Source organism: Phyllopteryx taeniolatus, chromosome 13, assembly GCF_024500385.1.
Source record: "Phyllopteryx taeniolatus isolate TA_2022b chromosome 13, UOR_Ptae_1.2, whole genome shotgun sequence".
Lineage (NCBI taxonomy): Eukaryota > Metazoa > Chordata > Actinopteri > Syngnathiformes > Syngnathidae > Phyllopteryx > Phyllopteryx taeniolatus.
In genome coordinates, this window is record NC_084514.1 from 24,881,001 (window position 1) to 24,905,818 (window position 24,818).

The following is a 24,818-nucleotide window of genomic DNA, read 5'->3' on the forward strand; positions in this document are numbered from 1 at the left end:
AGTGTCCAGAGAGCATGCAAATCCGACGTGATCACAACAACAGGTTGCTAAGGTGCAAACATAATAGCAAAGAATAAGAGTGAATGTTACTTGCTTAAGGTTGTTTATTGACACTCCACTGTAAAACTAAACTCACATAACAAAATAATTTACATATTGAATGTTCACATAAATCACAGCCTTCGTTTCTTTCTTCATTTTTGTTCACAAAAATCACTAGCTCAAAGCTAACACACAATAAATAAAAAACACATTTGACAAGTTAACAAAAATTAGCATTGAACTCGCAGCACTTATATGTCTCAATATAATGAATATTGGTCTAGAAACACTGTATAACCACATACAAACAGGCAATATAACAATATTCTCTGGCATATGTTCTTCTAACTCTGTGAAAAACAAGTTATTACAAAAACAATATTCAATCGTGAATTCTACTTTCTTTGCAACTGCAAGTGTGTATCTAATTGCATATATCACACTGCCCCTCAGAGGCCAAGATGTGCACAGCTGGAACAGCGATTGTCAATAAAACTAAACTCCAGTTGCATCAAGAAGTTCAAAAGTGTATTGCCTTACATGTGGAGGTGGAGAAAGAAAATGATGTTCCCACCATAGACTGACAGTAAAAAAATAAAAATCTATTTCTATTTAAAAAAAAATCAATTCAGATCTTAAGTTTAAGTAGTTAAGCAGTGGTTATGTTGCAATTTAAATACTGTGTATGTTTTTATTATTGGTTTTATAAAAGGTATTTTTCAAGATTTCCTCATATAATTTTGAATTATTTTATTAAATTGTAGTACATTCTTATTTTTTTTAAAGTTACTTTATGTATCCCATTGGTTAATAACTGGGTTCGTTTTTCTCATATCTACTGTTGCTGATTATTGTTCTGTTTGTCTCTTGTCTATTGTTTGAGTAACATCACTTCAACAAGCCTTTTCTAACATTCCATACTTAAAAATATTAAAATATATATGATTGTTGCTGATATCGAATCGGACCGATACCGGTATCAGATCAGAAGAGAAAAAGTTGGATTGGGACATCTCTACTGTCAAGGGATTCTTCCTCAAAATAAGAGAAGATAGCCGGATTGGTATCCACAATGGTGCCCATATTAGTCTCAGTGATGGAAGAATTCAACCAGGCTGAGGCCTTCCTTCATCTCATTTCGAATTGGCTCAATATTTTTGTAAAAAAATTGCATGAAATCATCATCTGAAAAGGAGATGTTGCAAGTAGGCTGCTTTTGGGTTAGCATTGCTACTGTAGGAAATAAGTATTTAGGGCTATTTTTAGGCGGCACTGTGACCGACTGGTTAGAGTGTCTGCCTCACATTTCTGAGGACTGGAGTTTAATCCCTGGCCCCGCCTGTGTGGAGTTTTCATGTTCTCCGCGTGCCTGTTTGGGTTTTCTCCGGGTACTCCGGTTTCCTCCCACATCCCAAAATCATGCGTGGTAGGTTAATTGACAACTCTAAATTGCCCATAGGTGTGAATGTGAGTGCGAATGGTTGTTTGTTTGTATGTGCCCTGCGATTGGCTGCCAACCAGTTCAGGGTGTACCCCGCCTCCTGCCCGATGATAGCTGGGATAGGCTCCAGCACACCCGTGACCCGAGTGAGGAGAAGCGGCTCAGAAAATGGATGGATGGATGGATGGGTTATTTTTATTAAGACAAATTATTTTGGAAAAATAGTTTTCGCTGAAACGAGAGCTTGTTTGTACTTCAGTAAACTTTCCCTCCATGCCTGACAGAAGACATCAAGTTTAGTCACACACCATTTGCGCTCAAGCTTCCGACATGCTTGTTTTAGTTCTCTGGTTTCATCTGTGAACTGAGTACCTTTCATAGGACGCGTTTTAAGTCTCAGTGGTGCTACGGTGTCGAGAGCGTTACACAGAGCCAGATTATAACCATTTATGAGATTATCAATATGACCCACAAAAGAAGGAATTGAGGCAATTGCTGAGGGTAGTAGCTCAGCAAGTGCAGTCGTATTTAAAGAATTAATATTACGGCTGCTATAGCTATGGTTGTGGTCAGAACGATGGCAAAGGGTCAAGACTTCAAATTTTATGAATGGTCAGCATAGCAGTGGGAACTATACATTACATTTGAGGTCATAATGCCCCGGGTTGAAACGAAAGCTAAAGTATTACCGTTGTTATGGGTCGGTTCATTTATTAATTGCACAAAACCAGAAGTATCAGCTATTGTCTGAAATGCTACACAAAGAGGTTCCGACGGGGTATTCATTTGAATATTAAAGTATTCGCTATGTTCCTCTTTGTAATCTCTGATTGCCTCATTCTTGTGTCATTGGAGGCAACATGTATCACTATATCCAAGTAGCTATTGTTGTTTGCCCCACGCTGGTGTTCAGGCCTATGTGGGTCAGCTACCTAAGGCTAGCTTCAATGTCGGGTGCTCTGGCCCCAGGAATACACATTACAGCGACTGGGTTTTTAAGCTTTATGTCACGAGTGATGGAGTCACCTATGACTAACTAGCCAGTAGAATAAGTAGGAATGGGACTAGCTCCTGAACAGGCTGGTCGTGTTCAGCTAGCCGCTTGGGGCTAATGCTAACAGGGCTAGTAGGTCGGCTACTAGCCCAGCTATCAGGTGTGACCGCCACATCTACAGTTACCAAACTATTTTGCTGTAGATGACAGACACATCCCTCTAGCAAGGAAAGCCCCTCAAGGAGAAGGGTGCAAGTGTCCATACTCGCGTATTTGGTCGGAATTTTGGAGGCGAAATCTGTCGGATAGCCGAAGATCCTCTGTGTTCACCTTTGTCAGCGTGCATTTGTTACTCTCAAAAGTGCTGTCTCCGTACGTTTGTGACGAAAACCGGGTTGAAATTTGTTAAAGATATTATTATGATATTATTATATCAACCAGGGTCAATAGTTCGTGAATGACTGTTTTTTTCAAGGATTTTGGATAGAAATGTAACAAGTGGCAATGGATGCTACACTTGCTATTTTATTGTAGTAGATCTCTGTAATTAGAAAATGAGAAAAGAAAGGTAAAGAAAATAATTAAACCTTTGTCTTAAATATAATAAAAGGAAATTATTATGAAGTGTAGCGTATATTGGCGTTGGATAAAATTATTTAAGAAATAAATTTGTCGAAGGTGAACGTCTGTGTTCACTTCCGGTTTAGTCCGATAGACGTTTAATGTCAGAATCAAACTAATTTTGTCTCGAAAGGGCACCACGTCTCTTTTTTATATGTATAAAATTTAGGGATAAGTGACGAAAAACCTCTTATCAGTCTCATAATCTAAAGGTTGCTACATTTAGGAAATACGAGTCCTAGATGACAGAGGCTTCCTTATTAAGCTCAAAAAACACACACACAACACAATAAAAGAGTGGAATTTTATAGAATACTTAATGAAATCTACAAGGGAGCTATAAACACACAGAGGGGTCTAACGACAGAAAGAAAATAACACCAAGGGTAAATGAAAAGGGAAGATAGGACCATGTGTTGCTGGACTAAAATTGAGCGTGAATATATCGCACCGTGTTGAGCGAGTACAAAGTTGGAGCTTGTGTGAAGCTAATAATTTCCCCGAAATTATTAGGCACTAATATTGTACATCCTAGCAACGCTTATTGTGCGGTACTCACGACCCTAGCTGGTCAGCTGGTCGGTGGGATGGTCTGTCTCAGTCGTCTCTGGAAGCACGGAGACAGCTTTGGTTGAAGACGAAAAAAAAACCAAAAGAGACGGGAGAATAAAAATTGTTGTTCATCACGCCTCGTTGGGAGAATATGACCGACTCTCCCCCCGCCTGTTTCCGGGAACAGCTAGCAAGTTCAGAGAACTCATGTTTGGCTGGGAACGTAACTGGTAGCTCACCAGCAACTGTTCTGGAGGCTTAGCAGCGGTGAACCACGTAGGCTAGGGAGCCGGATCTCTATCCTCAAGGCCCGCGGTTACCGAGACGCATGCCCGAACAAAAGGAAGAGGAGGGGGGAGGGGCAGTGGTGCGGCCGAGGAAAAACAAGTGAGCCAGACACGAAAGAAAGGGAGGAGGCGGGAGTCAGAGGTTAAAAACCCAGGGGGCGTGTCTAAGAGGACTGAGGACCGGACAAGACCACGCCCATCAACTTGAATTTAGTCTACAAACTTGACCCAAAAGTGGTGTAAAAATCATATCAATATAAAATACTCCCAACTTTGTACTCTTTACTCATAGATCAAGCGTATAGAATGATTGTTTGCTGGCAAATCAACTGTTTATGGTTCAATCACATTTCATGCTATTTGGGGCTTCAAATCAGGACAAACAGTTCTCAAAGTCTTGTAGCTGCACTGGTAAAGTTGACACACTGACACAGACATCAAGGCATACATTTGGAATATTTCTACAGAGTTCGTGAAATACAAAAAACGACATTTTATCTTCAGTTAAAAACTGAATGGAAGTTCACGGGTTGCAGTACGGTCTAAGGCCAGTGGGTGGCGCCTTACGTGCATTTTTGGATATGAAGCAAATAGTTAATCGCTGTATTTGCATTCCATTGATCTGTCCCAGCTTGGTCTCCCGGAGAGAGGATCCCACCTTTTGGCTGCTGTCAGTTCAAACGAAGAAAAGGACTCTTTGATGACTGTAAACCAAGATTTCGAGGGGACCTGCTAATTAATTTAGGGTCCAGTAGGCGTCTTCTCATGGTTGTCTCGAACAGCAGGGCCGCAGGGAAGAGTGGAGCTTATCAAGTTGTGGGGAAAGTTTTGGCAAGTGGGTCAGAATCACTTCAGAAGCATTAAAAGTAGTGTCATCAGTCTCGAGCCAACCACTGACCAACATTACTGTGTGTGCAAATGAACAGCTAAATAAACTCAAATGATCGAGTATAGCACCTATTTTTTTAAAAGTGTAGACCTCTGTCAGCATAAGAGAAAGGTCAGACACTCGTAGTAGAAGACAAACTAATTGATATTGAAAGTCGGAACTTGGGCCTTGCTGGACACCTTATCTACATCGTGCATTGGAAAGTATGCTGCTCCGCATCTTTCAATCTGTTGTGTCATATTTTGACCATTTAGCAGCTGCTGCATCATCAAGTGCTACTATGGCATGCAGGAGTAAGAAAAGTAGCAGACAATTGAAGGATTTCAGCTTCTTGCTGTTCATGCATTTCAAACCAGGATATTCTGCAAGAGGTCAGCATATTGTCACTGAAGTTTCAGGAAACACTACTCTTGACAAAGTTGATGATGCTCTTGCAATATACAGTGTGAATATTCAAGCAATGCGGCACACTAATTGTTAAATACTGCATGAAATTTATTCATTTGACTTTGACTGAGGAAGGTCCAATGATGTACAAGGGTGTATAGAGTTACATTACAGCAAGCCTCACAATGATGCAAATGATGATTTTCTTCGGTTAAAGAGGAAGCTTATTGATAAGATCCTGCAGTATACTGATGAGAGGTTTGGATTCTTCGGGACTGATGTGTTCGTTGCATCAAAGGTCTTCAATCTCATCAACTGGCCAGAAGATATGCCATCTGATTATGGGATTGAACAGTTGTCTCACTTCTTCATGATGGTTATGATTGTGATGCTGCACCGAGGCAGTGGGGATTTGTTGGCCAGCGGCAGTTTTCAAAGAATTTTCAAGATTTTTTCCACAAAGTCTACATAGAATATGTTGATGAATGTCATCATATTGTCAAGCTTGCAGAAATTATTCATGTTTTGCCACCGAATACGTGTGTGAACAATCATTTTCATTCGTGAAGAAAATTAAATCGGATTGGCATGCCAGGATGGAACCTGCAACACTCTCTATGTTAATGAGGAAGGAACAAGAGGGTTTCAATTTCAGAGAGCTTGAGGGAAACACAATTGATGCAGCAGTTCAAAAATGGTGGATTGGTGGCCAAAGAGCAAGAAGGCCAATGCTTAAAGATTCGAAGTTGTAGTGTTGCATAAATGTTTGTTAATTTTACAATTCAATGTCTTATTTAGTTGTATGTTCTTTTTGTTTTATAATGTATTAAAGTTTGGATTGCTCAAACTCTTTATTTGCAGCATAATTATTGTCCTGTCTTCTAGAAATCTCAGTATTTGTGTACCTTGCTCAACTAAAGTATAGTAAATTGACAAGCCCTATTTTTTGATGATGATTATGATTATTTTGTATTTATTTCTTTCTTTTTTTGACCTAATCAGATGGGGAAATTTGAAAAACTTGAACTTTGTTTTTACATCTCCATTGTACTGTATTCAAACTCCTAATCACTGTTTCAGTCTGAGCACCATCTAGTGATAAAAGTTGGGACTACTTGGTCAAGTTTAAGTTTGCCTCTGGCAAGCAAACGTTTGAGTGCACTTGACCGAACAGGGCTATTTCTACGATTTCCTTTATTATTTTTTTTTACTGGACAGTGATAATCATAAAAAAACAAAAGTGTATCTAGAAATGCAATGTAAGAATAATTGATATCATCAACATAAACCTCAGTCCAGTCGTAATTTAAAAGATCATCTTTTAGAGCCTGATTCCTTTCAGCTGTTTTCATCCATACCCACTGTATACCGCTTTACCATAAATTCAAACACAGCAAAGACAGGCAAAGGATCACTTATATCAGTCAACAGTATTCCACTGCAAAACATTTTTTTCATCTAAATTAACAAAAATATCTATTAATGTGCCACTCTCCTTTGTTATTCTTGTTGGTTTTAATGTTAAAGGCTATAAATTCAAACTATACATATTAACAAAATCAGCTGTTTTATGTGATCATGCTTTTAACAGATAAATATTGAAATCCCCACATACCACTAGACTCTTACCATTATGTTTAGAATACAGCTCTAAGATAACTTTTGTTAAATCGGTCCATACATTAGCCTGGTGTTCTGGAGATACAACTTACTAGCATGTTTTTTTTTCACCCGCATTTTGCATTTCAATAGTCACACATTCCATCAGGTCCTCAATAGTCATAGTCATATCTTTACAAATCTCCCTTTTTCATCCTCTCTTCACAAACAGGACTACACCTCCACCCCTTTTGTTTTCTCTGTTTGGTTTAAATAAATTATAATCTTCCCAATCGTTGTGCAGGTCCTTGTCATCGTGTAGCCATGTCTCCGAGATTGCCACCGCAGTAAATTTTAACATTATCTGTTGTAGTCTTTGATTCAATCAAAGGCTCCTGCTATTTACAGTGCAACCAAAAAGTATTCACACCCCTTCACTTTTTCCCACATTTTGCTGTTCCAGACTTGTTCTGTTTTGGGGCATTTTCTCCCATTCTTCTCTGCAGATCCTCTCAGGTTGGATGGGCAGCGTCGGTGGACAGCCATTTTTAAGTCTTTCCAGAGATGTTCAATTGGATTGAAGTCCGGGCTCTGGCTGGGCCACTCAAGGACATTCACAGGCTACTCCTGAAGCCACTCCTTTGTGATCTTGGCAGTGTGCCTTGGATCATTGTCGTGTTGGAAGGTGAATCAACGCCATAGTCTGAGTTCCAGAGCACTCTGAAGCAAGTTCTCTTAAATAATTTCTATACATTTGCCAGCTGTCATCTTACCCTCTGTGCGGACTAATCGCCCAGTTCCTACAGCAGAAAAAACAGCCCCACAGCATGATGCTGCCACCACCATGCTTCACAGTAGGGATGATTTTAGCCAGGTGATGAGCAGTGCCTCTTCTTCTCCAGATATAACACTTGCAATTCAGGGCAAAAAGTTCTATTTTGGTTTCTTCAGACCAGAAAATATTGTTTATGCAGGTCTGAGAATCCTTAAGGTGCCTTTTGGCAAACTCCAAGCAGGCTGCCATGTGACTTTTAGTGAGAAGTGGCTTCAGTCTGGCCACTCTACCATAAAGGCCTGATTGGTGGCGTTAGTTAGCGTGCGTTAGCGATGGTTGAACTTCTGGATGGTTGTCCTATCTCCCCAAGGGAACACTGGAGCTCCGCTTTAGTGACCATAGGGTTCTTGTTCACCTCTCTGACCAAGACCCTTCTTCCCCAGGTACTCAGCTTGGTCGGATGGGCAGATCTAGGAAGGGTCCTGGTGGTTCCAACCTTCTTCCATTTCCGAATAATGAAGACCACAGTGCTCTTCGGGACCTTCAATGCTGCTGAAATTATTTTGTATCCTTCCCCAGATTTGTGCCTTGACACAATCTGGTCTCAGAGGTTGACAGACAATTGCTTAGACTTCTTTGCTTAGTTTCTGCTCTGATATGCACTCCCAACTATGAGACTTTATATAGCCAGGTGTATGCCATTCCAAATGATGTCAATCTACTGAAGTTAATGGCAAGAGGGAAGAAGCTGTTGGAAAGTCTGCTTGTTTTAGTTTGCATTGATCGATAGCGCCTACCTGAGGGAAGGAGCTGGAAGAGGTGGTGACCAGGATGTGGAGGGCCCAAGAGGATATTCCATGCTCTTGTCTTAGTTCTGGCAGCGTGCAAGTCCTCAAGGGTGGGTAGGGTACCGACAATCTTGTTGTGTAGAACTGCATCAGCAGCTCCTGTGGCAGGCCGTGCTTCGGCAGAAGCCGCAGGAAGTACATCCTCTGCTGGGTTTTTTTGAGGATGGAGTTGATGTTGATCTCCCACTTCTTGTATATTGTTCCAAATCATCCACTCTCATTTGCAGTGATTCTATTGTCTTGTCTTTTCCTTGATTACTTCTTTCAATTGTCTCACCTCATCAATGAAAGCCTTCAGGTCTTCTTTTTTAACCTGTGCTTTGGCAGATCTTTTTCTGACAGAATAAGTAAGGAAGCAATCTTTTCTTCGAGGGTTTTTATTACAAAAAAGAAAGACATGTTTTTGCAAAGAGAGGAAAAGGTACAAGTCATCACATGTTGTCACCCCTTACTGAAGTCCCAGCAAATAAATTACCTCTGTTATACAGAAGTGAGAGAGACAGAGAAGAAAAGGAAAGCCAAACAATTATCATTGTCCAGCTGCACTCAACTTATCTTTAGCGAAAAGCTAGTAGTCACAATATGGGTGGGAACAACTAGTATGCACAGCATGGCCGGAAAACAGCTAGTAGTGATAACATGGAACAATAAAGCATGTGAAGGTTGTATAAACTAATAGAAGTAATATTTGGTATATATGAAACATACATTTTCCAACAACTCAGCTCCCCCATTTTTATTATATCACACAATCTACTATTAATCACAAAAGGAAAATTACGAAACATTATTACATCCTAAGTACCTAAAGGTTAACACTAAGTAATCGAAACATTAAAAGTTAATCAAACTTCATATTACTAAACACTAAGTAATCAAAAACATTAAAAGTTAATCCAAAACAATAAAAGTTAATCAAAAACATTAAACAATCAAAATTATCTAACATTATAATATGTATTAACAAAACAACCCTACATGCATCCAGAAAGTCACACATCAGGTTTCAGGAAATCCTTCATAATCGGGTCGTAAGTCAGTCATGCAACAAAGTTAAACTGGGCAATAGAATCATGGTCATTGTTTAAGTCGTCGTTGTCATCCAAAGAGTCGGACTGAGGGAAATCGTCAGGAAAACGTTCATCAGAGACTGAATAGTGAAATCTTGAATGGTGGACAAACGCTGTGTCAACTATGCAAGAGACTAAAGATTTCACCATAGGGTACAAGCAACAGGACATGAAAAAAAGAGAACAAGCAAAGCAATACAAACCATAAGTGCAAAGCGATACAGCCAAGCCTGCCATCCAAGTCCAGTGAACCAGGTCGAATCGAGCACCTCCTCGTGGGCAATGACATCGCGGAGTGGAGTATGGTGAGGTTTTTAATGCCACTGGCTATGACGCCTATATCGCCAGCATTGTCAGTAATGTATGTGCAACAGGTTTGGTTCAAGAGAGTACGAACACCGCCCTGAGAAGCCAATAGTAGATCAAGTGTCATGCGATTTTGGAGGGCTACTTCACGAATTGCATTAATTTCCACATGTGAAGCCTCAAGAATGGTCAGGGTAGTGTTAACAAAACTACAAAAGCGCTAACTTAGAATTTTATATCATAACATCAATTTGCCCACTCCAATTTGAGGAAATAGAGTATAATACCTTGGTACCTGTTTCATAAAGGACATTTAGATTATTTTGTCAGTCCACAGTACTTTAATCAAAGGTGCGAGGAAACAAGTCGGAAGTTCTTAATCAGCATGAAGTTACCAGGTTTGATGACATGCAGGGATCTGTCGGCCAGCATTGGGAGTGATTGGACTTGTTTCCTGAAATTCATTAGTCGATAATGTGCAATACCTACATACATTTTTCCAACTCAGCTCCCCCCTTTTGATTATATCACACAATCTACTATTCCATCCATCCATCCATCCATTTTCTGAGCCGCTTCTCCTCGCTAGGGTCGCGGGCGTGCTGGAGCCTATCCCAGCTATCATCGGGCAGGAGGCGGGGTACACCCTGAACTGGTTGCCAGCCAATCGCAGGGCACATAGAAACAAACAACCATTCGCACTCACATTCACACCTACGGGCAATTTAGAGTCTCCAATTTATGCATGTTTTGGGATGTGGGAGGAAACCGGAGTGCCCGGAGAAAACCCACGCAGGCACGGGGGAGAACATGCAAACTCCACACAGGCGGGGCCGGGGATTGAACCTCGGTCATCAGAACTGTGAGGCGGACGCGCTAACCAGTCGTCCACCGTGGCGCCCAAGCTACTATTAATCATATAAAAAAGGAAAATGACTAAACATTATTACATCCTAAGTACCTAAAAGTTAACACTATGTAATCAAAACATAAAAAGTTAATCAAAATAATATAACAGTATAATATGTATTAACAAAAATAATTAATAGTTAAATAAATAAACAATAAATAAAATAGCTAATTAACAAAACAACCCTACAGTCGTCCAGAAATTCACAACTCAGGTTCAAGAAAATCCTTCATAAGCGGGTTCTAAGTCAGTCATACAACAAAGTTAGACTGAGGAATATGAATCATGGTCATCATTTAAGTCATTATTGTCATCCAAGCAGTCTAATTGAGGGAAACGGTCAGGAAAACGTTCATGAGAATCAGAATCATCTTTATTTGACAAGTATGTCCAAAACACACAAGGAATTTGTCTCCGGTAGTTAGAGCCGCTCTAGTACAACAGAACAATTTACAGAACACTTTGGAGACATAAAGACATTGACAAAAAACAATTGTGCAAAAAGATGCAGAGTCCTCTAACACTTAGAGCAGTTCGAATGACTAATATTGCAATAGTCCGGTGCAATGACCATTGTGCAAAGGGCGCTGAGACTTCAAGGAGTGTATGCGGTTTAAAGTGATGAGTAGTGCGATAATCTGGGACAATGTTGGTTGTGCAAATGTTACAGATACTCCTCAATCAGTGTGCAAATGGAGCAGATGCTACTCTGGCATGTGTGGCCAGTATATGCAAATAGTGCAGCATGGCGAGACAACTACAGTGAGTGCACGAGTAATACATAATTGGCCCCACAGAAATGTGACAACGAACTCAAGTCAAAAAATTGCCAGCTTGTTGTAATGGAATTATAGGTTAGGTGTTTAAGAAGTTGATCGCAAGAGGGAAGAAGCTGTTGGAATGTCTGCGAGTTCTAGTTTGCATTGATCGTTAGCGCCTACCTGAGGGAAGGAGCTGGAAGAGCTGGTGACCGGGGTGCGGAGGGTCCGAGAGGATTTTGGACGCCCTTGTCTTAGTTCTGGCTGCGTGCAAGTCCTGAAGGGTGGGTAGGGGGGTACCGACAATCCTTTCAGCAGTTTTGAATGTCCGTTGCAGTCGGAGTTTGTCCTTTTTTGTAGCAGCACCAAACCAGACTGTGATGGAAGAACACAGGACTGATTCGATGACTGCTGTGTAGAACTGTCTCAGCAGCTCCGGTGGCAGGCCGTGCGTTCTCAGAAGCCGCAGGAAGTACATCCTCTGCTGGGCCTTTTTGAGGACGAGTTGATGTTGGTGGCCCACTTCAGGTCCTGAGAGATTGTAATTCTCAGGAACTTGAAGGTCTCGACGGTTGACACAAGGCAGCCGGACAACGTGAGGGGCAGCTGTGGCGAAGGATGCCTCCTGAAGTCCACGACAGGAGGCATCTCCATCTCGACAGTCTTGAGCGTGTTCAGCTCCAGGTTGTGTCGGCCGCACCACAGCTCCAGCCGCTGCGCTTCCTGTCGATATGCAGACTCGTCACCGTCCTTGATAAGGCCGATGACAGTGGTCTCATCTGCAAACTTCAGGAGTTTGACAGTCGGGTTTGCTGAGGTGCAGTCCTTCGTGTAGAGAGAGAAGAGCAGCGGAGAGAGGACACAACCTTGGGGCGCCCCAGTGCTGATGCTGCGTGTGGATGAGGTGGCCTCCCCCAGCCTGACCTGCTGTGTCCTGCCCGTCAGAAAGCTGTAAATCCACTGGCAGATGGCAGGTGAGACGCTGAGCTGGAGAAGCTTGGATTAAAGGAGTTCAGGGATGATGGTGTTGAACGCTGAGCTGAAGTCCACGTACAGGATCCTCGCGTAGGTCCCTGCACTGTCGAGGTGTTCTAGGATGAAGTGCAGTCCCATGTTGACTGCATCATCCGCAGACCTGTTCGCTTGGTAGGCAAACTGCAGGGGGTCCAGCAGGGGACCTGTGACACTCTTGAGGTGGTCCAGCACGAGACGTTCAAAGGACTTCATGACCACAGATGTCAAAGCGACAGGCCTGTAGTCATTCAGACCCGAGATTGCAGGTTTCTTGGGGACTGGAATGATGGTGGAGCGTTTGAAACAGGATGGAACTTCGCACATTTCCAGAGATCTATTGAAGATCTGAGTGAAGACTGGAGCGAGCTGGTCCGCGCAGACTTTGAGGCAGAATTGGGACACTTTGTTAATCTTTTGTTGTTTGAAGATGCGTCTCACATCCTGTTCATGGATGGTTAACGCAGAAGTCAGAGGTGTGATTGTGGTCGCGGGTGCGGCCGGGTGGGTGTGTGGTGTGAAACTGTCCTTTTCAAATCTGCAGTAGAAGGTATTCAAGTCGTTGGCTAGTGTGCTATTGTTCTCAGCTTGGGGGGATCGTCGCTTGTAATTAGTCAGCGATTGGAATGCATGCCAGACTGATTTAGAGTCGTTTGCGCTAAACTGGCGGCACGGTGGCCGACTGGTTAGAGCGTCAGCCTCACAGTTCTGAGGACCCAGGTTCAATCCCTGGCCCCGCCTGTGTGGAGTTTGCATGTTCTCCCCGTGCCTGTGTGGGTTTTCTCCGGGCACTCCGGTTTCCTCCCACATCCCAAAAACATGCAATAATTGGAGACTCTAAATTGCCCGTAGGTGTGAATGTGAGTGTGAATGGTTGTTTGTTTCTATGTGCCCTGCGATTGTCTGGCAACCAGTTCAGGGTGTACCCCGCCTCCTGCCCGATGACAGCTGGGATAGGCTCCAGCACACCCGCGACCCTAGTGAGGAGAAGCGGCTCAGAAAATGGATGGATGGATGGATGCGCTAAACTGATTATCCAACTTTGCTGAATAGTTCCTCTTTGCAATGTTAATTTCTTTAGTCAGCTGGTTTCTAGCTCGATTATACTGAATAGTGAAATTGTGAATTCTGGCTATGACACCTGTTTCACCAGCGTTGTCAGGAATGTATGTGCAACAGGGTTGGTTCCGTCGTAAAAGGTGAGGGAAGTGGAGGAGTCGGGAAAACAGAAGGCGCTGGGACCTTCTTGCAGTGTGATGCGTGAACCCACGTAGCTCTTTCAGCAACTTTCACTGCAGTGTTGGTTACGAGGAGGACTTGGAAAGGTCCCAGCCAGTGTTGATGTCTCCACGTTTTCCGCCGGAAGTTTTTTAATCAGCACGAAATCAACGGGTTTGATGTCATGCAGGGGTCCGTCGGCCAGCCATAGGAATGCTGATTGGACTTGTTTCCTGAAATTGATTAGTCGATAATGTGCAATACCTGAACAATTTGTATGCCCATCGGCAGATCTGGCTTTGGTAGACCCGAATGGATCCGGTCCAATGGAGTCTAAAAAAAGGATAGGGTGCACACACGTCGTCATATATACTTGACCTAATTTAATTGGCTTGCCAGTATTTTTTTGCGAGTGGTAACTACCATGTGTTCTGAGGTCAAATTGAAATCTGTCAGAAAGCTGTTGTCAGAGAAAAGCTTTCGAAGCATTGTAATAAAATTCTTAAAATAATTTCGGTTAATTTTGCTACCACCACTTACTTCAATTCTTACTTTAACATGTCTACCATATATAGTATTTTGTAAGCCCATTAATCGTTATTTCATTATATACATTAACACTATAGCGTCAATATGGTCCGACCCATTATAAGCATTATACTAATATAATATTTGTATATTATCATTATCTTTGAGACTGATAATCAAAACATTACTAAATGTAAATACATAGAAAGTGCTCCACACGCATTACAAAAATTTGGGTGGAATAAAATCTCCAGCTTGGTACTTTCCCAACAAAACCTGTGTCTGTGTCAACACGAGGTCATGTAAATAACAAGTGAAGGGTTTTGAGTAGTCTGGAAATCGAAGTACTTTCTTCCGTTTGATAAAATTTGCCTCAGCATTTTTTGTCAAAGGGATGCCAATGACACAGTCAGATAGGCATGCATAATTACTGATCCAGGACATGCAATAATTTTTCATGCCCAAAAATAAAATCTGTACCATTATTAGATTTTTCGTCTGAAGGTTGGTGGGTTTTAACTTTTGAAATTTAGTTTTTCAGACGACAGTTAAAATGTATCTTTGCTCTGTACGCTAGTATCAGCTAAGACCTTTCAACATATAGGCTACAAGTCTTGTAATTTGTGATAATGTGGAAAGCCACTATATCATACCATGTTGACCTAATGACAAATTCAGGCCAAAAAGATCTATTTTGGTTTCTTCAGACCAGAAAATTTTGATTCTGCAGGTCTGAGAATCCTTAAGGTACACAATTTCATATATATCGCTTCATATGTCAACCCAAATAGGTGAATGTTTCATGAGTTCAAAATTATTGACATTAAATTTTGTAGACTAATCATCATATGTATCACTGTAATAATGCCAATATTGGTGCTGTGTTTGCAGCCTGTTGAATTGGCTCGAAGTTGTCATGAACGGAACAAAGGATAGGACCCAAAATGCACGACTCCAATTCAAATGGACAGTTTAAAAAAGAGAGGTTTAATAAATGGGCAGAGGATGGTACACAGGCAGGCAATCCGTGAAGGCAACAGTATCCAAAAAAACGTGAGGCAAAAAGGCAAGGTCAATAATCAGAACAGGGTCTAGTCTTACTATGAGTCGGTGACGTGGAAACAAGGAATGCTGGAAGTTGACAACATGGTACAACAAACTGGCGACCAGAAAGAATGAGACACGAGGTTAAATGCATGGGGTAATTAGGGTAAATGAGGCACAGGTGGGGAAGATGCTCTCAGGAGCAGGTGTGTACGAGACAGGGGGAAGACAACAACCATAACACACACCCATGACAGTACCCCCCCTTAACGGCCGGCCCCAGACGGCACCGGAGCCCCAGGATGCGCAATGTGGAAGTCCCGAATGAGTGAGTCATCCACGATAAACCCAGACGGCACCCATGAACGTTCCTCAGGCCCGTAGCCCTCCCAGTCCACCAGATATTGAAACCCCCATCCCTCTCCAACGAGGGGGGGGGGCCTGGAAGGCGGGACCAGAGGGGACTCCCGAGTGGGCTTGAGCAGGCTGAAGTGAAATGCAGGGTGGACCCGCATCGACCTTGGGAGCCTAAGCTTCATGGTGACAGGGTTGATGACCTTTGTGATGGGCGAATGATCCCGGCTGCCAGTGATTTTTCCACATACTCCTTCATGGATTTGGCTTTGGACTTGGAAAAAACTTCTTTAATGTCATGGTAAAAGGTGGGCACTTGAGACAAGTCAGGATCCCCAGATGGGGTCTGTGGAATTTAATTTGAAACATATCCCTGAACATTACATGGAGGCTTGAAACAGTTCTGGGCGCAATTGCTGCCCCATGACATAACATGCCCAGAGGACCAGTCAATGTGGGGGTTATGTAATTTCAACCAAGGGTTCCCTAAAATAAGGTCATAATTCATAGCGCCAAAAACATGAAAACTAATGCGTTCCGAGTGAGAATCAGGAAATGTCAATGTGAGTGTTTGGGTGCGGTGAGTGATCTTGCCCATAAAACTGCCGTCTGCAGCATAACCGTTGCCGTGGCGTTTTATTTGAAAGGTTCTAAGGTGCATACGTCTAACGAGGAGGGAGTTGAGTAAATTTGCGTCAGAACCAGAGTCAATAAAGATGTATGAATCTCTTGATCTGGAGAGCATAGTGTCACTTTAGGAAGAACCTGGTTAGGGTCTTCCTTAATGATATTTAGACTCACCGCTCCCGTACCCTTGTTACCAGCACCGGCAACTTTGACATGACAGTTGCTCACGGAATGACCCAACTGCCCGCAGTAGAAGCACCGCCCTTCCTTCAGCCGGCGTTGACATTCCTCAGGGGAGAGATGGAACCTGCCCAGTTGCATGGGTTCATCCGGGGTGACACTAGCCAGTGGATAGAGACTGGCAACAGGGGATCTGCCTTGGTTTGGCTGGTCACCGAGGCTCGTCCTCCAAGTGCGCGGTGGCGCATCCTTCCGGCGATCTCCGTCCAGCTCGCGATCCAAAAGTCTTTTGTCGATTTTTATGGCGATAGCGATGAGAGTGTCCAAGTCGGTTGGCAGATCTAGTGGGACCAAATGATCCTTGACGGCGGGGGATAGTCCTTGAAAAAAATGCATCGAGTAGTGCCCTGTTGTTCCACTGACTGCTAGAATGCGAAACTCAATCGCGTAATCTGATACCCTGCGCTTGCCTTGTTGTAAGGTGACAAGGGAGCGAGCTGCCTCACGATCTGGTGTGGAATACTGAAAAACTTGCTCCATAGTCTTTACAAAAGATGCCCAAGAATGACACGCGGCAGAATTGCGGCTCCATTCAGCAGTAGCCCACGCCTCCGCACGATCAGTCAGGTGGGAAATGACAAAAGCGATCTTTGCCCGCTCGGTGTGGAAGGCAGCTGCTTGCAGCTCAAAGTGGAGTTCGCAGTGAGTGATGAATGGCTTAATATTCCCAGAATCTCCAGAGAACCTCTCCGGTCGAGACAGCTGTGTGCAGACAACAGCAGAGGTGGCAGGTGGCGGCATGGTGACTGATTCGCATGGAATCTGTGGTACAGTGGCGGCATTGGGTGGTGTGCCAGCTGGTTCCTTCTTCTGAACCATATTCATTAGAACTTCAAACTGTGAGGCCACCTGTCTCATCATAGTGTCCTGATGCTCTGACAGTCCCTTTAGATGAAGGTGGAGGGCAGCAAGCTGCTTCGAGATGCGTTGACCCTGCGCTTGAAGGGCTTTGTGCACCGGGTCTGAGGCTGCTGGGTCCATGTTATGGCCAGTTCGTTCTGTCATGAACGGAACAAAGGATAGGACCCAAAATGCACGACTCCAATTCGAATGGACAGTTTAAAAAAGAGAGGTTCAATAAACGGGCAGAGGTCGGTACACAGGCAGGCAATCCGCGAAGGCAACAGTATCCAAAAAACGTGAAGCAAAAAGGCAAGGTCAATAATCAGAACAGGGTCTAGTCTTACGATGAGTCGGTGACGTGGAACCAAGGAATGCTGGAACGTGACAACAAGGTACAACGAATTGGCGACCAGAAAGAATGAGACACGAGGTTAAATGCACGGGGTAATTAGGGTAAACGAGGCACGGGTAGGGAAGATGCTCTCAGGAGCAGGTGTGTAGGAGACAGGGGGAAGACAACAACCATAACACACACCGATGACAGTAGTGAATCTATAAATTCAGATATTGTGGCAGTCAATTATGTGTCAAACATAATAATGCAACGTGTGATGCGACTTGTGCTGCTAAGCACAAAAATAGAAGGCATCCGCGGGCCAATGGTTAAGATCATCGCCTGCCACCGTGGGGGACCTAGGTTCAAGATCCCGACTGGACCATCCGCCAACATCCCCCGGACTCACGGCTGTTGTGTCCTTGAGCAAGACACTGACACCCCGAAATGCTCCCCAGGCGGTTCAGCTGCCCCCTGCTCCAGTGTGTTCCACTAACATGTGTATGTGTTCACTCTGATGGGTTAAATGCAAAGAACAAATTTCGTGTTCATGACAATAAAAGGTGATTCTTCTTCTCTAAAACAATCCACTGCCTTTGTACTCCAGAGCACAAAACCAATCACCCCTACCCCCCTTTTGATAAAGTGACACATCATCCCTGGGATGCTCACTTTAGCAAAATACAAAAAAAAAAAAAAAAACATTCTCGACAACCAAAAAGCGGTTAATACCGGACGGAATTTGGCCTCATGAGCATCGACTCCAATACTGGAAAAATATATTTAACAGCATCCGATGTATTTTATCATCAATAGGCTTTTCCCGTTCAGGTCTCGAGGCCTCATTCTCACTACTTCATAAAAACAAAACAAATCTCTTGATCACAGCGTCACATTAGTTTCCGTAGAAATCCTCAACCTAAAAAAAAACAAAAAACATTTCCCCACAACTTATTTTCCCCTTCAATAACTCACAATGCATTACATGAGTAATAACACGCACACAGATACTTACAGTATCCATCGTGAAAAGATCTACCTGTAATCAGTCAAACAACGCACTTTCACCCAAGACTTGGCCAAGATTCCAGCATTTGTCTCTCAAACACCACACACAGACATAAACATTCACACACCAACACATCAGTAATCAGCAGACGGCACAGTCACTCACACAAAGTTGTTTTCGTCCATAAGTTGAACACACGTCATGTCAGTCGGTAGGCTTGTCTTCAGTCTCAAATACCTTTAAAGCTTTTGTTGTCAATTTAATTGCTGTAAAGCACTTGGTGTTACATTTTTTGTTTATAAAAGGTGCTATATAAATACATTTGATTTGATCATTTGACAGCATTTGAAGCAAACATTGTTTCAAACAGAACTGTTAACTCTGTGAGTGCAAACAAATCGTGGTTCTGAATCAGTGTTGTGAATTGGACATTTTTACAAAACCGATATTCTCACCTCTCACAGAAAGTAGTTCACATTTTGCTTTTCACATTTGTGTTAATTTATATCAGTGGAGGCGACTGGTTAGAGCATCTGCCTCACAGTTCTGAGGACAATCCCCTGCCCCACCTGTGTGGAGTTTGCATGTTCTCCCCGTACCTGCGTGGGTTTTCTCCGAGCACTCCGGTTTCCTTCCACATCCCAAAAACATGCATGTTAGGTTAATTGACAACTCTAAATTGCCCGTAGGTGTGAATGTGAGTGCGAATGGTTGTTTGTTTGTATGTGCCCTGCGATTGGCTGGCAACCAGTTCAGGGTGTACCCCGCTTCCTGCCCGATGATAGCTGGGATAGGCTCCAGCACGCCCGCGACCCTAGTGTGGAGAAGCGGCTAAGTAAACGGATGGATGGATGGATGGATATTTCACTGCATCAATGTATCTAGTACCAAAAAATAATAAAGCTTTGTTTATTTAAAATTTTCAATCATCAATTAACAATATGCATTTTTTATTCTTTTTCCCAGACTGAATATCCAGTCTTGAATAGTTTCTCGAAACCTTGAAAAATTACAAATTGTTTTAGATTTCGGGTGATTCCTCGATCACCTTAGGTCCCAGACCAAACATCTACACGGGGAATAGATCCTCATACAATTACAAGTAATGATTCTACATTTCAAGTACTTCAATTTTCCATTAATCTTTGTTATCCCTCATCTTTTGTTGTCATGACAAAAAAACAACGCTGAGCGATCCAAATATAATGCTAATTCTGTCAATTTGGACTCGTTTTGGAGAGGGGGAGGACATCTTTCTAATTCAAAGGGATCTATCAATTATATGTCATAGTTGCATACATTAACTCCATAAGTGTGTAAATGAATGGTGGTGACTTTAAATTAAATAACTAGCCTAAGTGAAGCAGGGTTATCAGTGCCAACCGCATCTTCATTGCAGAAAAATAATAAAAAGAAACAGCAATGTTGAATGTGTGTGTGTGTCTGTATATCAAGCGCCGCTCCGTCTTTACGGCCGCCGGGAGTCAGCCAGAGGCTGGACGACCTGGGTCCCCCACCATCGATCATCACCATGAGTGCAAAAGCCCTTTTGTTTTTTTGTTTTTCTCCTTCGGACAGTCTCTGATCCAATGTCTATCCAATGTCCCTTCTTTCCACAATGGAAGCATCTTCTGCACCCTCCGCATCCCCTCCCATGTTCAGGCGCCCAGCCTCAACCTCCTCAAATCTGGTTCAGCGGTGCTTTGCTGTCGATGCTTTGGCCGTCATCGAGGCAGGACTCGTGCGTAGGTCTTGGAAGATCAATCACTCCCGGGGTCCCCTGGATCGGCGATCAATCCTAGAATCCCACTTCTGACACCAACTGTTATGGCAAATATTTATAAGAATAAGTAAGGAAGCAATCTTGTCTTTGTGGGTTTTTCTTACAAAAAAGAAAGGAAAGTCTTTGCAAAGACAGGAAAAGGTACGAGTCTTACGAGTTATCAGCCCTTACTGAAGTCTAAGCAAAAAAACCTCCGTCATACAGAAGTGAGAGAGAAGGAAAGCCAAACAGGGATCTTTGTCCAGCTGCACTGAATCTATCTTTATTGAAAAATAGCTAGTAGTCACATGACTGGGAACAACCAGTATGCACACCTTATAGGAACATTGAACAATGAAGCCTGTGAAGGTTGTATAAACTAATAGAAGTAATATTTGGTATATATGAAACATTTTCCAACTCACCTGCGTACTCAACTCGTTTGACATGAAGTTGAATGACTTTTTCAACTCCTTCATGTCCTGAGCAAATCTTTTAGCCATTTTTTTCATGTTCCGAGTTCATCTGCTGTACTGAGATGATCAGACAGCTCAATTTGCCTCAGGTTAGCCGGTACAAAGTGATCAGCACACACTTGCACAAGGCTGATTCCACTGCTCTTCAGAGCGTCCTCTCGACGCCATCGGCTTGAGGGTTCGATGGCGTCACCGTTTTTCGACACCGGTTGGCCTCTGGGACTGCCTCTCGGCTAACCCCTCGACGCTCAATGGCCGCAGTAATCTGTGTTTTTTTTTAGACACCGATTGGCCACTGGGATTGCCTTTCGGCTGTGCTGTGCTTGACTAACCGGTCTCACAGGTAGATAGCTCTCCGGTGTTTTGTACCACAGCAGTCCGCCGTTAACAACATGCATGAGGCTCTTTTTCACCGTGCACTGTGACGTTTAAATATTGTGTTCAATAAAAACATGAACACGTACAGTATAGTTTGTGTGGTATTAATATAAGAAAACTGTGTCTACTGTTGTAATTTAGATGATCACATTTTATGATGACCAATTTATGCAGAAATACAGGTAATCCTAAATGATTCACATACTTTTTCTTGAAACTATATATGTTTAAAACTATATATGTTTAAGTTGTTTAATTTGGAGTTTTAGTAAACAGGTTGCATTTTGGTTTTGTTGCTGATGTTATTTGATCAGAAAATGTTTAATGCTTGTAAAAAAAAAAATAATAATAATAATCTGACTCTGTCCACATAATAGATGTCACAACTACTGCAACTGCTTTTCCTACAGGTGACTGCAAAAGGCTTTGCCCCACTGCTCCAGTTTGCCTACACAGCCAAGCTTGTTTTAAGCCAAGAGAACATTCACGAGGTAATCCTGTGTGCTGACTTCCTGGGTGTTCACAATTTAGAGGATTCCTGTTTCCGGTTTCTTCAAGCCCAGCTACAGAATGACAGCCAACTGACCAGTAATGGCAAGGTGGAATATGATGATGACACAGCCAATAACACTATCTTTTCTGAGACAACATACACAGACAATTCTACAGACAGGCAGCACACTAGCAATAAAGCAACCACAAAGCCATTTCCTACTGATCTTCCTCAATGCCCTAAATACAGGAACTATCAGTATCAGCACAACAGTGAAACTCATGATGGTGGCGATGACAATGATGATGAAGATGATGATGATGATGATGATGACATCTTGGCCAACCATACCTCTGCCAGCCCAGTGAGCTCACAGCTCACAGACTGCAGTGATGTTATGCAAACACTTCTTAGTCCCTTCAGAATCAAAGAGGAACCTGTCTTTGAAGACGAAAGAGATGATCGGCGTGGATGCAATCCAGAATTGTGTATGGAAGAGGTGCTGGAGATGGAATTAGAGGTAGAAGGGGTTCCTGTAGCAGTTGAGCATTCTCCAAGCAGTGGCTCACCTTCGTCCTGCCTGCGCTCATACCTCCAAAGAGGAGGGCTGGATCTTAGCAGCATGCCAAGCACTACCATAGAGCAACTCCTCTCCAACAGACTATCCCTCAACCATTATAGAGAACTAGTCAAACACAGACAGAAAGACAAAAGGGAAGCAATGGTGAATCTCAAAACTGGCATTGCCGATGTACCAGCAACACTGACCAACACTGACATGCCTAATGCCTCCTCATCCAAACAAGAAAGAGAGCTAGACAGACGCAGTGTAATTTTCTCTTCAGCAGTGAGTGATCAGCAACAAATGATAGCCCACTATGGTGATGAAAAGTTTAGTGAAAAGGTCTCAGGCTTGATGCAGATTGATACTTCTTCTGCCAGCTCATGTCTTCTTACAAAATGCCGTGCTCCTGTCAAGACATCAACTTATTCCCCTGTCCCCTCTGAGCCCCAAAATCAGACTCCCAGCTCCCATTCTTCATTTTCATATGCAGAGGATGGAGGAAGTGGCAGCCCACCTTCCAACCTGCAACAGTTTGACTTGTCCCTGTCCCCACACTCTAGCTGCATCTCTGGACTGTCTCAGTGCCTAGCAAGCAGAGAAGAGCCTAGGGACCTCCACAGTCGAGAAATTGTCTTTTCTCAGGGTTGTGCTAAGATCAAAACAGAGCAAGGATTTGGTGCCAGTGGTGGAAACTCCAGCGACGAGTCGGGGTCTTTCTCAGAGGGAGACAGTGAAAGTGGCGTCAGAGTTCCTGGACCTGAGGTATTTTATAGCTTATTCTATTCTATTAAAACCCCTATCTCACTGGTCTGGAGACTCGATGGCAACCTGATGGCGACTCGAGTCTCCGCTGGTTGCAGAGATGTCTACTGGTGTCTCCTGGAGACTAGCTGGGTTGCCAAAGAGTCGCAGTGAAATCAAACATGTTCGATTTCATTTGAGACCTTTTGGCAGCTCGTTTAAATGCTCAGTTTAGAGAAGGACCTTTACATTGCTTAATGCCACTAAATGTCAAGATTTTCGCTCGCATAGAAAAAGCTCAACAAACATGACATAATGTCTGATGGCCAGTGGTTGTACCAAACCTTTGGCTCATGCTAATGCTAGCTTGGCTAGCAGTTCAACAGTTGTAAACAAGTAAATGAAAAAATACACTTACCAGGTATGCCACCTTCCTTCCTTCACAATTTTTCAAGCCTGCTCCTTTCTTGCTCGGTCCCGGTACTGATAATGTCGTGTCATAAAGCTCAAAGTGCCCACAGACTGCAACAATCACCTCGTCCATGTTCCTCTACTCAACTGTACAGGACGGTGTATGTGACATAGTCCATTCTCGATGCTGATTGGCTGTCACGACACAAATCTGGCTTGTAGTTCAACTCTCCCATCTTTGAGCGAACGGGTGAAGAAGGTGAATTTTTGCCTGCCCACCCAACTTGCGATGCCCGGCACGGATTTGCGTCTATTCATGCCAACTGCATTGACTTTCTATGTAATTACGCGGCGCGAAACACCCAAAATGCATCCAGTGTGAATGCAGCATAAAGATGTTGAACATGAAAAGTTATCAAAAGCTTTTGATTTTCCTAATGCTGTTGCCGTTGGCGACTTTGATGTTTCGTCATGGCAACAAAAGCTGTTGTAACTTGATCACAGATACTCATATTTTTTCAAAATATCACACATTTCATACGAGTCCAGGCCACAAACAGTTATTTTCTCGTAGTCACAGCACAACCTACTGGCAAATAAATCAATCGTCCTTGACGTTATTGCTGTTTGTACACTGCCTTGTAAACCGATACTTCCCCTATGGGGAGTTTATTTTGTCACTGTTTTTGACACTCTAAACATGCACTAAAACTCATGCAACTTTGTACACACTTTGTACACACATAAAGCCTTTAGTTAAGAGATTTATTGTGTCATATTCTAAAAAGGACTCAGTAGCACCCCCTACTAATTTTTAACAAAGCCCTTTTACCTAGGTCTACCAAATTTGGGAGGTATGTGTAACAGTCTACAAAAACAGTCTCTTGGAGCCATAATCTAAACCCAACGGGAAGTCCCCCATTTTGACCTTTTTTCTGCCTTTTATAGCGTTATTAATGTATGTACAGTGCCTTGTAAAAGTATTCATAACCCTTTAACAACTCACATTTTGTGACCTTATAAAAAGTCATTTTGGTATTTTGTTGACATTTGATGTGACACACCAACACAATGTAACACGTTAAGTATGAAGTGGAACTAAAAGTATACACAGTTTTCTACATTTTACTTGAATATAAATCTAAAGTGTGCTGTGCATTTGTATTCAATGAATCTGAAATGTGCCGGCACCCCCAATGAGCACAGGGGTGCGACGGCCCTTAATAGCTGCGAGCAGCTCCAGTTTGGGCCCGAGCAGCGACCGCTGCAAGGGACCTATTGTAGTTGTAAGAATTATTCTTTTTA

General features: G+C 42.9%; 1 protein-coding gene across 8 annotated transcripts in view; it reads left to right on the top strand.

Moving 5' to 3' along the window:
* LOC133487569 (transcription regulator protein BACH2-like) overlaps positions 1-24,818 on the top strand; it is a 162,812-nt gene that overhangs the window by 59,110 nt on the left and 78,884 nt on the right. For all 8 annotated transcript variants that reach the window (XR_009791374.1, XR_009791373.1, XR_009791372.1 and 5 more), the window contains exon 3: positions 21,714-23,123. Coding sequence is in view for 1 of the 8 variants with exons in the window: in XM_061794335.1 (XP_061650319.1) it covers positions 21,714-23,123 (1,410 nt within the window). In the remaining 7 variants the exon portion in view is untranslated. The remainder of the gene's footprint in view (positions 1-21,713; positions 23,124-24,818) is intronic.